General features: G+C 40.5%; 1 protein-coding gene across 1 annotated transcript in view; it reads right to left on the reverse strand.

The window, feature by feature from the left end:
• WNK2 (WNK lysine deficient protein kinase 2) overlaps positions 1-18274 on the reverse strand; it is a 279574-nt gene that overhangs the window by 81588 nt on the left and 179712 nt on the right. The window contains exons 7-8 of the mRNA XM_089681993.1: positions 13083-13302; positions 2317-2581 (exon numbers count right to left, since the gene is read on the reverse strand). Of these exons, the coding sequence (XP_089538119.1) occupies positions 2317-2581; positions 13083-13302 (485 nt within the window). The remainder of the gene's footprint in view (positions 1-2316; positions 2582-13082; positions 13303-18274) is intronic.

An 18274-nucleotide genomic window follows, 5' to 3' on the forward strand; every position in this document is an offset into this window, starting at 1 on the left:
GAGACCCTAAACAATAAGACTGCTAAAAAGCAAGCCAACAATGAGCCAGCCCTGGGCTGTCTTTAATTTGTTGCACTTTTCCTAGTGTCCTACTCCTGCAGGTAGCACTATACCAAGTAGGTGACTATCTAAAGCAGATTTTCATCCTCCAATAAATTACAGAGAAAAAATGGATTAAAACCATCCCTTTTATATAATCTTCACTGGGCAATATATTATTCATACAACCAAGTATTATCTTGTGAAGAAAGGTCATAGGAGACAACCATATGCATTAAAAAACACACACAATATTTGACTGTTTGTACAGTTTTAGATGACCAGCTTAGCTGGGATAATTAGTCTAGGCTACGATAAACATTAAATACATAAAAGTGCAGCGCTTAAAAAGTTACAAATATTCATAAGAAAACAGTGAGAAATTTGTCAAAAAATATAGACGATTCAAAAAGAAAAGAAAAGAAAAGTCTCAGAGGCTGTGATGAAGCAAAAGAAAACCAAGGACAATTGTCGTGTCACCAACCACTACGACAGAAGGCTTACCAGAAAGGCATGACCCCCTGTTAAGAGTGGTCAATCACCCTTTGTTAAACAATCCAGAAAGCCAATCACTCGAATCCTCCTCCAGATCACCAAAACAGCAGATAAGGATCTTCCAAACAATGGACCTTAATTAGGGTAGCTAAACCATTCAGGATAAGGCTCCTGATGGCGTTGCCTGTGACAAAACGCGTAGGATGGAGCCACGCACACACGCTACTGTGCATGCATCAACGGCCGATGGCCATTTTGGAAATTGGAAAATTTGGATTTTTTTTTGCCAACCAATGCCTAATGATGTTTGCTTACATGTTCGTGCAACCACTCTTTAAATAAATGTTGTGATTATGGTTTTACACTATGTGGACCGTTCTTTCTTTGCATGTTTTCCACCAGGAGTCCAAGCCTTATCCTGAATGGTTTAGCTACCCTAATTAAGAGCCATTGTTTGGAAGATCCTTATCTGCTATTTTGGAGGAGGATTCGAGTGACAGGCTTTCTGGATTGTTTAACAAAGCGTGATTGACCACCCTTAACAGGGGGTCATGCCTTTCTGGTAAGCCTCCTGTAGTAGTGGTTGGTGACATGACAATTGTCCTTGGTTTTCTTTTGTTTCATCACAGCCTCTAGGACTTTTCTTTTAGTTTTGATTGGACTATATTTTGACACATTTTTCACTGTTTTCTTATGATTATTTGTAACTTTTTAAGCACTGCACTTTTATGTATTTATTGTTGATTGCCTAGTATCAGGGCTTTTTTGTTCAGCTCCTATATGTTTTACACCTCATTTTTGATTATTATCTATTGTGGTTTTTATTAGCGCAGGTTTATATATATATTTATCCTTGTTTCTGTATACGATAAACATTACTTGAAAATGTGAAACTGAACTCATGGGAAACACTAAACGCATTGCCAAGTATACATATAACAATAACTATTTACAGTTTTTTGTATTTTTAGCTGCCCCCTTTGGAAGAAAGAAAAGTCATGTTTCACAAGGTTTGGGCCTTTCCACCATCCAACCAGTACTGTAATTAGAAACCTCCTGGGCTGGGAAAGAACTTGGAAAAACATATGCATTCAGTCACAAGCCATTATGATTATGTATGTGTTCTTATGTATGGCATTCTTATTACCAATTTAAAAAGTTACATATATTTTTTTTTCCTAAAGGAGACTTTTGGATCTTAGAGAAGAGGCCCCCACTGAGGTCTGACAGATTCTGCTCTGTTATCTGCATACAATCTTGCCTAAAAGGTAGGCTGTCTTAAGGCTCCCAAGTAACCATAACTGTATCAAACACATGCAAAGACAATGCATTGCAATGCTGTGCGTTGTGTAAAAATGCAGACGGCGCTCCTGTATGGTGCGAACAGGGCACATAGAACATAATTGTTTCTATGTAGCTCTGCATCGAGCCTGCATTGATCAATGATGATCAAACGCAGTTCAATAAACATGGTGTGAACAAACCCTTAGCCCTGATTCACACTGGATCGACTTTGAAATTGTGCAACTTTGCATGATTTCAAAGTTGGATGGCAGTCTACAGATGTCTATGTAAGTTGCACCCCAAAGCGGGAAAAGTAGTGCAGGAACTACTTTTATATGTCAGAGCTGCACGGATTAGAACAGTTCAATTGCCGATCATTGCATGCCATTTGTCATGCGATTTGAACAATCAAATCGCTTGACAATTCGCATCAGCATGAACCCGGCTTAATGTGAGTACTGTGAATTATTAAGAGGAGTGTGAGGAATGGGTACATACATGCTACAGAAGTGATGCTGGCAGGCAGCTTGGGCAAAAATGAGTGCTGGTCTGTCTCCAATTCTTCTCCTTCATGTTGACCTATGTGGGAGGAGTGGGCAAGTGGTGGAAGGGGGATCTGGGGAACGTTCATCTGCTCCATGCCCTCTATATCACCATTCTCTGGCCAAATTCTCTCTCGTCTCCATTGAATTAATGCCACTCGATCACGTATCGACTTTGCAACTATCTTCACATCACTTTCATGGAAAAATCCAGACTCAACCTGTAAAGATACCAGCATGAAAATAGATATATAAACTGTTGTTGCTATCAAAATAATCTCTGTATTGGATTGGATGATCAATGCAATGCAAGAAAGAGCAGCATGTTATTTTGAATTGTGTTAAATTTGCACTGCTAACACCCACTTGCTGATGTATATAACTTTATTCAATAAAACAAATGTTTAGAATGTAACAGAGCAGACATCAAAATTACCAGCCCTCATTGTGAAACCAGAACTGGGACCAATGTTAAAGTGTAACTAAAAGGCAAAACTTTTATCAGTTTTGGATAGAGTGGGGAGAGATTAGAAAACATCAGATTTTTATTGCTGTGTGCCCACGTTAGCAAGACTCGCCCTCTGTATTTGCCATGTTTACCATTATCATTGAAAGTGAAAGTAAAAGAAAATCCTAAATTGTGGTTTGTCCCCGGAACAGTAAGAGGGGAAATTTTGCAATGGTGACACTCTTTGGGGTAACCCTAGTGAAAACCAGGGATTCCTTGACTTTGGAGGGATTTCCTCTCACTGTTTTGGCTATGGGACAGGAAGTTAAGGAAAATCTCCCCAATGAGATAAAGATGGCAAAAAAAGTGACAAGGGTTAAAACGTTCCCTTACTCTATCCAAAAAAAAAAAAATCTACTTTGAGCATTTCTTTTTCTCTTCATCTTATCACAGCACAACAATGAAAGAATGTCCAGTACTAAAAGTACTAAAGTTTAAAAAAAATGGAAACTTTTCTTAACTTCTCCAACTAGGTGGCAGAACAATCTATCTGAAGTGAAACAAACATCAGCACAAGGGACTACAGTTACATTTGAGGTGAAATGCCACTTGTTCCGTTGCCTGTGGTTTCAGTTAAAATCCTCTTAACCCCCTCCCACCACCCCTGCAGCCATAATCTTCTGGTTCCGTAAAGGTTAATACAAGCTGAAAGCCTTGTCATATGCACTTATCAAGAGTGCTGACTAGGTCTGCCTATTCTGCCCCACCTTCTCCATTCATGGAAGCTGTACTATAGCTTCCCTGAATAAAAAGTGGGAATGTGGGTGGATCAGAAGACCGATATATTTACTTGCCTATATTTCAGCCTGCTCCAGGCTGGTCACACGATCCCCTATGTCAGTCAGTGAGAGGTGCAGGGAAAAGGAGAGAGTGGTCAACAATAGCTGCAAATTCCAGGAGCAGTGACATCACCCAAAGGCTCCTCAGATTCTAACTGTTGTCTGTGTTCCCTCCTCTCCCCTCTCTGCCTTTTACCAAGTTCAGGCTTTCTCCAGGTATTGGTTAGGGTTTTAAAGGGACACAGATATAGCAATAGAAGTGATCTGGATGTAGACAGAGGTACCAACTGGCTTCTCAGGTCCATCTTTAGCCAGAAACACCAATTCACCAGTAAGGAGAGGGATCCTGAACCTTATAAAAAGGTAGCAGCCTTTTAGTCTTATTAAAACAGGTATTAAGTGCTAATTCCTAAGGGCTGGTTCTCATGATGGTGACTTTTGGTGATTTTTGGTTTGGCAGCCAAAAATGTCCCCCTGAAAGTTGGGAGAAACAATTGTTTATCTTTTGTGACTATTTCTGTTGGAATATAAATGAGTACACAAAACAGAGGCATATGTCTCCAGCAGAAAGCAAATTACAAGAAAAGAACAGGTTAGCTTTTCATAGCTCCTTTTTTTCCAACTCAGACAAAATTACAGCAACCCAAACACTGCAGAACAGGAAATTAAAAGTGCTCAAGTGAATGGAATTTTCCCCTCTAAAACGCAGCAAACGTACCTGTCCCCTGCACACAATACAAGACCATCATTTTATGAGAAGGACAAATGTCCCGCTCATTAGAAGCCTGTCAGTATTGTTTAGTGATGACAAACATCCTAAATCATATGCATATTACTTTGCTAAATGGAAATAAATGCGGTCACTAAGGAAAAAAAATAATGCAGTATTATTATTATTCATTTCCAGTAAGGCACTAACTACTTTATCCAACCCACTGGTTAAAAATGATGAGGCCAATCGATAAATACCTACCAAAGAGCTTTTGCACCACACTCCTCGAACTGTAACCATTACATTCATTCAGACCAAATGACCTACATCCCCAATGAAATTGACACAGGTCCTCGACCTGCCCAAAACCTCCAGGAACCTCCTTTCCTCTATACACATCTACCAAACCCCCATCTTCCTTCCCCGCCCTCACTTTCCCTACCCTCATTGTCTACTCCTGTAATTGTAACTGCAGCCTATTTTTCGACCCAAAATAGTATATTTTACCCGATTCTTATTACATAGCATACTGTATACGTTTATATAAAACATTCCATATCATTCTGTATCACCAGGGCTGAATGTACACCTTGATGTCCTTTTTTTGAAAATGTAATAAACTTTTTGAATGGAAAAAACTAAGTCTAACAGAGCAGACATTATAATACACACACAGTACTGTATGTGTACACGTTCCAGGATGAAGTAATTTTTTGGGAAGTGGGTAAAAGTTATTTCAGGGAAGTATTAAGTCTTGCTTTTCCTGTGACACATACATACCTTCGGTGCTGTGAAAAAGTATTTGCCCCCTTCCTGATTTTTTTTTCCCCAGATTTGTCACACTTAATTGATTCAGATTATCAAACACATTCTAATATTACACAAACATAACTCAAATAAATACAAAATGCAGTTTTTAAATTATTATTTCATTCATTAAGGTAAAAAAGATGTCCAAACCTGTGTGGCCCTATGTTAAAAATTGTCCTCCCCCTTGCTAAATCATGAATGAACTGTGATTAACCACATTTTTTGCAAAGCCAAGTTAAATTTCACTTGCCACACCCAGGCCTGACTACTGCTAGACCTGTTCAATCAAGAAATCTCTTAAACAGAAGCTGTCTGACAAAGTGAAGCACACGAAAAGATCTAAAAACAAAACACATCATGATGCAATCTAAAGAAATCAAAGTACAGATGACAAAGTAATTGACATGCATCAGTCTGAAAAGGGTTACAAAGCCATTTCTAAGGCTTTGGGACTCCAGAGAACCATGGTGAGTGCCATTATCCACAATAAAACTTGGAACAGTGATGAACCTTCCCAGGAGTGGCCGGCCTACCAAAACTACTCCAAGAGCGACGAGAACTCACCCTGGAGGTCATAAAAGAACCCAGCAGGCCTCATTTTCCTTAGTTAAGTTCAGTTTTCATGATTCAACAAAGAATGGGCAAAAATGGCAGCCATGGGAGAGTTCCAAGGCAAAAGCCACTGCTGACAAAAAAAAACAAAAAAACACAAAACGTGTGTCTTACATTTATAAAGGAAAAAAAAAAAAGCATCCCCAAGACTTTTGGACAAACATTCTGTGGACTGATGAGACAAAAGCTGGACTTTTTGCATGCTGTGCATCCCATTAAATATAGCGTAAGACTAACACAGCATTTCATGAAAAGAACATTATACCAATAGTCAAACATGGTGGTAGTAGTGTGATGGTCTGGTCAGCTTCCGGACCTGGACGACTTGCCATAATTGATGGAACCATTTGTTCTGCACTCTACCAGAAAATCCTGAAGGAGAATGTTTGGCCATCAGTTCGAGACCTCAAGCTCAAGCGCACTTGGGTTATGCAGCAGGACAGAAACCCCAAACACACTAGGACATCCACCTCTGAATGGCTCAAAAAAACAAAAAGGAAGATTTAGAGTGGCCTAGTCAAAGTCTGGACTTAAATCAGATTGAGATGCTCTGGCATGACCTTAAACAGGCCGTTCATGCTCAAAAATCCTCCAGTATGGCTGAATTAAAACAATTCTGCAATTTTTGTAATAATAAAATTTGTTTCATGATCTGAATCATTTCAGTGTGACAAGTATGTGAAAATAATAAATAAATTAAAAAAAACACAGGAAGGGGGCAAATACTTTTTCACAGCACTGTGCATAAAAACATAAGCACACAGATACACAGTTGAAATACCCAGTTTTGAACCTGCTAAAAATCTGCTAATTCAGAATCCAAATCAACCCTGCCAAATACTACAGGCCCCCTCATTTCCTTTTCATTATTGTAATTCTATAGAAAAAAAATTGTTAATAGTGAAAAACAGCAACTAAGTATTGGAGGTTATCTTTGTGATCTCTCCTCCAATCAGCAAGGTTAATTAGTTGTCTTTACAACTCTGTACAAATTTTGACTCGATTACAGGTCTGCCCCTTCCACTCTTGCAGTCTGAATACACATATACTGGAGTTTACACAAGGCTCATACTAGGACAGATTAAGGTGCTATTGTAAACTACATATCACCATTTCTTAATACATAAATGTATTAAGAAAATGTAATGTATGATATGTATGTACGATATACAGTCAGGTCCATAAATATTGGGACATCGACACAATTCTAACATTTTTGGCTCTATACACCACCACAATGGATTTGAAATGAAACGAACAAGATGTGCTTTAACTGCAGACTGTCAGCTTTAATTTGAGGGTATTTACATCCAAATAAGGTGAACGGTGTAGGAATTACAACAGTTTGCATATGTGCCTCCCACTTGTTAAGGGACCAAAAGTAATGGGACAGAATAATAATCATAAATTAAACTTTCACTTTTTAATACTTGGTTGCAAATCCTTTGCAGTCAATTACAGCCTGAAGTCTGGAACACATAGACATCATCAGACGCTGGGTTTCATCCCCAGTGATGCTCTGCCAGGCCTCTACTGCAACTCTCTTCAGTTGCTGCTTGTTCTTGGGGCATTTTCCCTTCAGTTTTGTCTTCAGCTAGTGAAATGCATGCTCAATCGGATTCAGGTCAGGTGATTGACTTGGCCATTGCATAACATTCCACTTCTTTCCCTTAAACTCTTTGGTTGCTTTTGCAGTATGCTTTGGGTCATTGTCCATCTGCACTGTGAAGCGGCATCCAATGAGTTCTGAAGCATTTGGCTAAATATGAGCAGATAATATTGCCCAAAACACTTCAGAACTCATCCTGCTGCTTTTTTCAGCAGTCACATCATCAATAAATACAAGAAAACCAGTTCCATTGGCAGCCATACATGCCCACGCCATTACACTACCACCACCATGCTTCACTGATGAGGTGGTATGCTTAGGATCATGAGCAGTTCCTTTCCTTCTCCATACTCTTCTCTTCCCATCACTCTGGTACAAGTTGATCTTGGTCTCATCTGTCCATAGGATGTTGTTCCAGAACTGTGAAGGCTTTTTTAGATGTCGTTTGGCAAACTCTAATCTGGCCTTCCTGTTTTTGAGACTCACCAGTGGTTTACATCTTGTGGTGAACCCTCTGTATTCACTCTGGTGAAGTCTTCTCTTGATTGTTGACTTTGACACACATACACCTACCTCCTGGAGAGTGTTCTTGATCTGGCCAACTGTTGTGAAGGGTATTTTCTTCACCAGGGAAAGAATTCTTCGGTCATCCACCACAGTTGTTTTCCATGGTCTTCCTGGTCTTTTGGTGTTGCTGAGCTCACCGGTGCATTCCTTCTTTTTAAGAATGTTCCAAACGGTTGTTTTGGCCACGCCTAATGTTTTTGCCATCTCTCTGATGGGTATGTTTTGTTTATTCAGCCTAATGATGGCTTGCTTCACAGATAGTGACAGCTCTTTGGATCTCATCTTGAGAGTTGACAGCAACAGATTCCAAATGCAAATAGCACACTTGAAATGAACTCTGGACCTTTTATCTGCTCATTGTAATTGGGATAATGAGGGAATAACACACACCTGGCCATGGAACAGCTGAGAAGCCAGTTGTCCCATTACTTTTGGTCCCTTAACAAGTGGGAGGCACATATGCAAAATGTTGTCATTCCTACACCGTTCACCTGATTTGGATGTAAATACCCTCAAATTAAAGCTGACAGTCTGCAGTTAAAGCACATCTTGTTCGTTTCATTTCAAATCCATTGTGGTGGTGTATAAAGCCAAAAATTTTAGAATTGTGTCGATGTCCCAATATTTATGGACCTGACTGTACATACAGCACATGCGCATACATTCGGTTTTACAGATTACTGTGGGTTAGTTCAAGAGTCAGCCCAGCTGTGGTTGTTTTCAGGGACTGAAAAATTGGCTAACAGATGAGTCACAGCTCTGATTGTATACGAGTTCCAGCTTGAGCTACTGGGCTCTATATACAATCTGTTTAAAAGAATGATGACAAAGGGGGTCACGTGAATAAGAAAAAAAAACAACCTGTATAATACGCATTTGCAATGTTTCACCGTAATATACCCCCCCAATTTGTTAGTCCTAACCATAACAAAAAGTAAAGAACAATACGTCCAAAGTCATCATGTAATCAGTTCAAGCCTGTCAATCACACAATTCTGGTTTGACATTTTTCCTATTGGTGGTGTATACCTAATTATGAGTGGCTATATGTGTTGACTGGTATTTTTCAGTTACATTCAAAATACAGCTATGAGTACGAAAACTAAACGTTTTCTACTCTGCTTTCTTTTCAATCTGACATAAAACATTGCTTGAAAGTGTTCGTGTATGTGGTTATGGCAGGGTGGGGCAAGTAGAGGGCACACAAGCAATTGTAACATTAAAGGAAAGCTGAGAAAAAGGAAATTGGAGCACTGAAAATGAATAAAGAAGAAAGTGATACATGCTTACTGAGGTCGCAATGCTAAATTTGTGCAGGTACTCTCTATAATAATGAGCTTTTCCTAAGAAAAATATGGGCGCTGCCATTGCTGACCCACTTCTAAAAATGCTATCTGCCTAGCTGTTGAGCTTATCATCTGGCTTCTTTACCTTTTTTTCCCCCAATGACCTACAACAGGTATGCATAGCTTAGATTCACACTATGAACTGTATGTGAATCACACATGCATCGCATCGTATTCCTGTGCAAGTCACATTCTATTCTGAGTGATTTGAGCCCATTCATTTTGAATAGGCTCAAATTGCACCAAAGAAGAGCAGGCACCTTTTTTTCGAGCCACACTGAAACTAGATTGCATGGTCTTTTTTACCATGTAATTCGGTTCAGGTAAATGCACTGCGTTTGCGACTTCCTTTTGGAGGGTCGTTAACTTTGAATTGGCACCCACAGCAGATCACAAAACACAGTGCGTTTACAATGCAGTACTGGAAACGCGCATGGATCGCAGCTTCTCTCGAACCGCTTCAGTGTTAACCGGGGCAAAGTCTGAGAAAAGTCAAAAATGTGTTCCCAGACAGAATCTACTGAATATGAAGTCACTAACGACAGCTTTCATGTTCTCAGGAGGAGTTCTTCACAGACAAAATAATCACTTTCATATCAAGGGATGGATGTTGTGTATGAATTTTTCTTGTAGAGGTTTCCATACCTTCAACATTTGTTAATGAGTTACACCTTTTCCTGGCCCCCCTGCCCATGAAAAGGAAGCAAAGTGCACCACTCCATACAATGTGCATGGGCACATGGATTTTAAAAGGAAATGAAATAGGTACAGTTCACTTCAAACCCTTTTACCTACAGCTTTGAGATCTTAGGAAGGACAGTTTCACTGATATAATTCACAAAGTGACAACGTGAGTTCAGACAAACTGAGGTGGCTAAATAAGCAAAGACCAGTGAAGCAGACTCAAAATCCAGTGGATAATGACAACTACCATTCAATGTGGGGATTGATAGCGAGGGACTGCAAACAAGCTGCTAATGCTGAGTGCAGAATCCCTACATTGTAGACAGGGGGTAACAAAATGATTTGGCTGCAAAGGGAGTGATCTAAAGTGCCTGATCTGGTCCTTTTTAGAAAATATTGAACAGACTGGTAGATGCCATTGGAAATTGGGCACTTGTTTAAAAAACTGTACTGTACCAGGGACATCGGGTACAGCTGGAGAACTGTTACAGAGAAGAGAGGCTGAACAGGCAAGGCCATATTTCCATTGCTTAGCCAAGGGAGTGTTCTTCATGGTGAATTGTCAGGCATTCCCAGGTCAGCTGGAAGATATTTTCTCTGCAAGGAAACCTGAATATAGCTTGTGGTTTTCTGCCAGCAGACAGTGTCCGGAAGAGGTTCTGACTGAATCCTCATGGGAAGCATGCATGTGAGATGCCCAGTCAACCCAAGCTAGCAATACTTGACTCAAATGAACACTGGCTCCATGCATATGCGTCTAGACTGGTAAAGTTTTTGTAAACCTCAGACATGAAATATGAAGTATAGCCCTCTATAGTATGCGCTTGTTTTAGTTTTATACCTCAGCTATCCTCTCTTCTTTTGACAGCTCTACAAGCTCTATAAATTTCGCACTATCAATGGATGTAGAAAAGAGTTGAACAGGCACAATTTTTGTAGGAGGATTTTTTTAATCTCTGTGTGTCACCGGAGGACAGTCACTTCACAAGGTATATGTATTCTAAATCAGCTAGTACATCTAACAATCCCCTCCTCCAAAACTGCCAATGCGTCTGTCCAAAGGTGCCCCCTGTGTACCTTCATCCAGAGTGGGGGAACTCAAATTACAGGTGTGTTTACTGGCCAGATCACTAGGTGAAGAAAACTAATGCAGCCGCCACATTTAATGAATGGTAAGCTGGAATATATTACATTTTTAGTCCCTGACCAAGAATAGTCTAAGAGGTCTATTTTCCTATCTTTAGAGATTTCCTTTCACTTCTTATCGTGTATACATGACAGTAAGTGCTAGGAAATCTCCCCAATGGAACAGAAAACATTAATAAGGGCTTTAACTATTTCCTGCTCTATGAATGAAATAGAAGGACTTTACACTCAAGGTCTGATGCGCTTCTTTCATAAAAACAGCATAAACTAGGAAAACACTGCATTATGGCCACTAGATAGAGCTGCAGATAAGTACTTATTTCCTCAGCTCCATCTGGTGGCCATAATGCAGTATTTTCCGGATTCTAGCTATACTTTGGAATAACGATTGTTTGACTGTGAGAGAAAGCAGCCAATTAACATTAAATGTTGTTGCTGATTGCATAGTACGAAAGGCTTTTTAAAAAAAAAAAAAATACTCCTAAATGTTAGATGTTGAGTTTGGGGGAGGGGGGGGGTGTTTTTTCCTTTAAGACTTCAGGTGAAGGGACAGTAAAGCGTGACGGCAAGGCTAACTGTTGCTGAATCACTTGCCACTTTCTTCCATAGTGCCACTCACAGCAGTTAGTCACTCCCAGGCTAGTCTGCAGCATTCAGGCCAGTTCTACTGGCAAAGTCTTACTAGCTGATGAGTCAACAATGTGATATTATAGTCAAGGGAAATCCAGAGGCCAGGGTTTTTTTTTTTGTTTTTGTTATTTTTTACATGGGTTTGCTGCAGCAAATCTCCTGCACAGAACTGCAGAGCATCGGGTGCTAGGAGCTGAAAACCAGTACCATCAACAAGTGGTATTGTGCACTAAACTGCTTTGTAATGCTGATTTCAGTAAATCATTAAAAAGTCTTCAAATGCAGCAAACTCCCTGTTCATTCTGCAAAATTTCAAAACAGCCATCGATTGCCTGACACAGCTTCCACTAGAGTACTTTCGTACGGGATGAAAACACCACCCCCTTACTGTCCACTTGTGCTGTGCCTACATTATCTTCCAACAGAGAGTCATCTTTTGTGTGATCAGAAGGATTGATTCCATTAATGACATTCTCTTCTTAGAATACAAACACACTATTGATCCAATTAGAAAAAGCAATTTTCTTCTCTGGTTGTTAAACCATTTTTCAAGCATCTAATATTTGATCTAGCAAGTGCTGATGAAAAGCTGTTCAATATTTTAAGGAGGAACACACAATACATGTCCAGGTCCAATTTTGTTGTTTTGGCAAAAGGAATTGTAAAAAAAAAAAAAAAAGCCAATGATAGGTTCCACCAGTTTCCCTTGTGCCATATACATAACTGCTTTGAATCAAAAGTGTACAGTCAGGTTTTCCAGGAGGTAATGCCACTGTCTGAAATATGCCTGAACTCTGTGTGCTACTTCAAAACATGCACATTCTCCTTTGCTGGCTATAACAAGAAACGGAAGCTCACTCTATGAACTCAAGGAAATTTGTCAATAGAGAAATAAAGGAACTGCCCTTACTGAATGGGTTTTGAGGTTACATCCTCTGGGGCAGACATTTATCACCACAAGAGACATGATTTGGTGAAAGGAGCCACTGAATACAGAGAGGACAGCAGGTATTCACAGCAGGTATTCAACATACCTGCAGGTGTCTGATACTTGTGGCAGCTGGGCATGAGCAAAGCAGTAGAGTCTGAAGACAGGGACTGCTGGAAAGGCAAGTATACAGCATCTTGTTTTTACAGCAGGAGCTCAGATTAGTTGTGATTGTGCAGTGAGTGGGTCATTCTAAAGCCTATTTGTGATGTTAGTTTAACAATGTCTGATCAGATCACTGAATAGCCTGGAAGGTATATGTGAAATCTATTGATCAATCCACCACACAGGTTGCATAGCAAATATTCTTAACATATATATTACTATTTACCATTTCCTGGGCAACATCTTCAGGAGTTTCCTTTTCCAGGTCAAAGGTAAACTCAATGGCTCCATTATCTTTGGGTTTTCCTTTCAACTTCTTGGGGTCTTCTACCCATAATCTTAAGGCAATTGTGGATTTTCTGCCGTTGTCTTCCTCAGCCAGTTCCACCCTTACCCCCGTGTCTTCAGCAAAGAAAGCATGGCTTAGTAAATCTTTAATTTCATACCTGAAACATTAAACAGAATGTATTCCATGTCAGAATGGTTAATGAATTCAAAACTAAAGATGGGCTCTCTGTGAGGACAGACAGAGGGCATGAAAGGTGACATACTGACACATCAACAAGTGCTTACTAGAAACCTTCACAAGTATGTACATAATTTTTTAACCCTATGAAAAGTATATTGATCCAAATAGAGCAATAGCAATCATTCTTAAACTTTGTTAGCTTGGGAATGCTGTGCATAAGAGGATCCCCCCCATAGGTAAGAACACTTCAGTACAAACAGGCTTATTCACACCTAAAACACATACTAAATCATTCTCACTAAAGAGAACAGATTCATAGACTGTACATATAATCATGGATTCTATTAAACCTATGCACTTTGTTTTAAGGGTCAATGCCAAAAGTTTTAAACCTTCTCTATGCCAGTTCCAAAACACGGGAAGTTTTCATTTTAAGTTGGGCAAGGGAACTTTGTGCAACTGTAATGTGCTCTCTACTTCTGAGAAAAACAAATCTATAAAATTATAGTGAATATATTGAGTAAGGCTTCCTTATTTACAGACACCTGGTCTACCACTGCAGATACAATCTGCTACTGATAATCCAGCCGGTCCGAGAAGACTGGACCTAGGCAAAAATCCATGTAAGGACTCTTTACAATTAACAGTGAAAGGTGAGACAAACACTACCAAATGCGGTCATGGGTTTTTGGTCATGTGATCAGTCAAGAGTGGCTTGCATGCCAATCTATAGAAGTCACGATATGCTATAATAGATGTAAACAGTAATGATGTGCAGTAACTAGGTTCCATTTCTGTGAATTAAGAACAGCAAAAATGGCAACAAATTATGTCTTGCTGTTGAAGTCAACAATTCAGTGTGCTTCACACTTTATTTAATTGCACCTGCAGGGGTTGAAACATTGAGGTTTATACTGTATCACCTTTCTAGCAAGGTATTCCTCTTTCTCAAGTTCTAATCTAGAGAGGCATGTTCTACTACTTTAAGGATTTGATCCTTTCACACAGAATCTGTTGGCTTGGCCGCCACTGCTGGGGGTAGGCTTATAGCCTACCTGTGACTTGTTTTCCCTCAGTCTACCACTTATAATTCATATGCTTATTATATTCTCTGGATCAGGGTTTTTTTTTATTATTACTTTAGGAGGATCACAAACTCCCATTTAATTGCTCAGTGTGACCCTATATCCCCATTATCTATTAGGTACCACTACGACTATAAAATAGGTCAACTAGAAAAGTGTTCTTGCCTCCACCAGTAGTCTACAACTCACACTCTAGCTTTTGTCTCTGCTGCCTGCTCACACACCTGGGTTCCTATGGCAACTCACTCTACAGCAAGGGCAGAGAAGAGTGGCTAAAAACAAACTGCTCCAACCTGCTCACTTCACTGGCGGTTGCCATCTTCAAACGGTTGTAGTTTAAAAATGATAAATCCTATACCGAAGAGCTTTATATTGTGAGAATCACAAGACCCAGACCTACATTTTGATGCATAGTATGTCTCAAATATTAAAAATGAAGGCACAGTCGCAGTTTAGAGATTGCCCTTCAAATTTGAGGTGGAGTTTCAATGAATGTCAATGGGTGGCGTGAGTTGCAAACAAATGGTCATATTGTGAAAACTATCAGGACTATGGCTTAGCCATGGACATTTTTAGTGGCAATAGGGAATGTTTTGATATAAGATTTGTGTAGGTGGGCTTGAAAATGAGGGAGTGATGGCAGTTTAGAAATCATGTTTTGATTTTTCAGCTCACACTCTAGCTTTTGTCAGCTCCCACTCTAGTTTTGAACATTCCGCCATTCATTCCTATGGGACCAATTTCACCACAAAAACGCCGATGTTTCGTGAACCATTCGGCGAAACGTTCCACAAAGTAATGAAATATATAGTTAAGCGAGCGCCTTCCAAAATAACAGCAGCTGTACACCAAAGGCACCATATAAGACCTCCCAACAGACCGTATATAAAAAAGGTGCAGCGCTAATATACAAGTAAATGAAAATACGTATTAAATATGCAAACTCATATAAAAGTTCAAAGTGACATAGTGCATACAGGTATAAACCACTACATTGTGTCTGGTAGAACGTGAGGAAAGGATTATTGTATCCAAACGAAAGTTCAATGTGAGGATGTGAATATATTCTCAAACACTCTGATGCTTTCCAGGCAACACCGACTGTGTGCACGGTGAAAAAAATGGGGGTACAAATTGCGCACTCACCAAATGCGCAACCTTTATGCGCTTTTCTCTAACATATAAGATCTCCAATCCCTCATCCAGGGTCTGGTCAGATCAGGTCAGGTCCCCTTCTTAGTCCAACACCTTGCAATCAGCCTTCTCCTTTAATGATCACCACTCTCCAAGACACCTGGCTCCCACAGGAGCTCAGAAAAAAGCAAAGGAGGCCAGTAGTGCAGTATGTCTTAAGGGTACATTTATTCCCACACACAAACAGCAGATACAAGGTATGGAGAAAGCAAAAATAAAAATACTGACCCTATATGAAGTTACCGCCGGGCCCCTCGTGGTGCCGGCGGTGTATGCGTCAAACAGCTGAAGCCTGTCCCAGACGCGTTTCGAGCGACAGCTCTTTGTCAAAGTCGTTTTGAGTATGATGCTACAAGCTTGGCACACCTATTTTTGGGCAATTTCTCCCATTCTTCTTTGCAGTACTCTTCAAGCTCCATCAGGCTGGATAGGGAGCGTCGGTGCACAGCCATTTTCAGATCTCTCCAGGGATGTTCAATCGGGTTCAAGTCTAGGCTCTGGCTGGGCCACTTTAGGACATTCACATAGTTGGCCCGTAGCCACTCCTTTGTTATGTGGGCTGTGTGCTTAGGGTCGTTGTCCTGTTGCAAGATGAGCCGCCACCCCAGTCTAAGGTCCAGAGCGCTCTGGGACAGGTTTTCATCAAGGATGTCTCTGTACATTGCTGCATTTATCTTTCCTTCAATCCTGACTAGTCTCCCAGTTCCTGCTGCTGAAAAAAATGCCCACAGTATGATGCTGCCACTATCATGCTTCACTGTAGGGATGGTATTGGCCAGGTGGTGAGCGGTGCCTGGTTTCCTCCAGACATGATGCTTTTCAATCTTTTTTTTCCAACAGACCAGAGAGTTTGGTTTCTCATGGTCTGAGAGTCCCTCAGGTGCCTTCTGGCAAACTCAAGGCAGGCTGCCATTTGCCTTTTGCTGAAGAGTGACTACTGTCTATCCACTCTACCATACAGGCCTGACTGGTGGAGTGCTGCAGAGATGTTTGGTCTTCTGGAAGGTTTTCCTCTCGTCATAGAGAAACGCAGGAGCTCTTTCAGATTGACCATCGGGTGCTTGGTTACCTCCCTGGCTAAGGCACTTTTCCCTTGATCGCTCATTTTGGCTGGGCGGCCCACTCCAGGAAGATTCCTGATGGCTCCAAACTTCTTCTATTTATGGGTGATGGAGGCCACTGTGCTCATTGGGACCTTCAATACTGCAGAAATTTTTCTGTACCCTTCCCCAGATCTGTGGCTTGATACAATCCTGTCTCGGAGGTCTACGAACAATTCCTTGGACTCCATGGCTTGGTTTGTGCCCTGGCATGCACTGTTAATGGTTTAACCTTATATAGACAGATTTATGCCTTTCCTAATCATGTCCAATCAACTGAATTTCCCACAGGTGGACTCCAATCAAGTTGTGGAAACATCTCAAGGATGATCAGTGGGAACAGGATGTACCAGAGCTCAATTTTGAGTGTCGTGGCAAAGACTGTGAATACTTACGTACATGTGATTTTTTAATAAATTGCAAAGATTTCAAAACAAACTTCTTTTACATTGTCATTATGGGGTATTGTTTGTAGAATGTTGAGGAAAAAAATGAATGTAATCAATTTTGGAATAAGGCTGTAACATAACAAAATGTGGCAAAAGTTCCTTTCCTATACCTTTAGGGATCTCTGATATGAGGTCCAGTGAAGGGTTTAACTCTCCCTGTGGGCAATTAAATCCACCTGGGACCTGTACCCAGAGCTCTCGGCCTGGAGATCAGACAAGTTCTGTCTGGGGAGCTGAAAGGTTGGTGGAAACGTACAAGCTGTGTATGTTGTGGCTGACAAGCGGTAGGCTTGATCAGTCTTATAGTTAGGACCTGCAGTACTGTGTAGTGAGAGCCGGGGCACGGCTAGGTTTATCTTTTATATTTTCTTGCCCTGTTTATTTTGCTTAAACATTGTACAGCACTTTGTATATAGTTTTGTAAATAGCACTAATAAACACATTCACTGTTTGCCATTAATCTCACTGGATTTGGTATCTGTGCCTGAAAGACTGCTTACCCCAGGAAGCATATACAGTCAGGTCCATAAATATTGGGACATTGACACAATTCTAACATTTTTGGCTCTATACACCACCACAATGGATTTGAAATGAAACGAACATGATGTGCTTTAGCTGCAGACTGTCAGCTTTAATTTGAGGGTATTTACATCCAAATCAGGTGAACGGTGTAGGAATTACAACAGTTTGCATATGTGCCTCCCACTTGTTAAGGGACCAAAAGTAATGGGACAAATGGCTTCTCAGCTGTTCCATGGCCAGGTGTGTGTTATTCCCTCATTATCCCAATTATAATGAGCAGATAAAAGGTCCAGAGTTCATTTCAAGTGTGCTATTTGCATTTGGAAACTTTTGCTGTCAACTCTCAAGATGAGATCCAAAGGGCTGTCACTATCAGTGAAGCAAGCCATCATTAGGCTGAAAAAACAAAACAAACCCATCAGAGAGATAGCAAAAACATTAGGCGTGGCCAAAACAACTGTTTGGAACATTATTAAAAAGGAGGAACGCACCGGTGAGCTTAGCAACACCAAAAGACTCGGAAGACCACGGAAAACAACTGTGGTGGATGACCGAAGAATTCTTTCCCTGGTGAAGAAAACACCCTTCACAACAGT

Source organism: Staurois parvus, unplaced genomic scaffold (genome assembly GCF_062004578.1).
Source record: "Staurois parvus isolate SC_StPar_1 unplaced genomic scaffold, SC_StPar_1.0 ptg000282l, whole genome shotgun sequence".
Lineage (NCBI taxonomy): Eukaryota > Metazoa > Chordata > Amphibia > Anura > Ranidae > Staurois > Staurois parvus.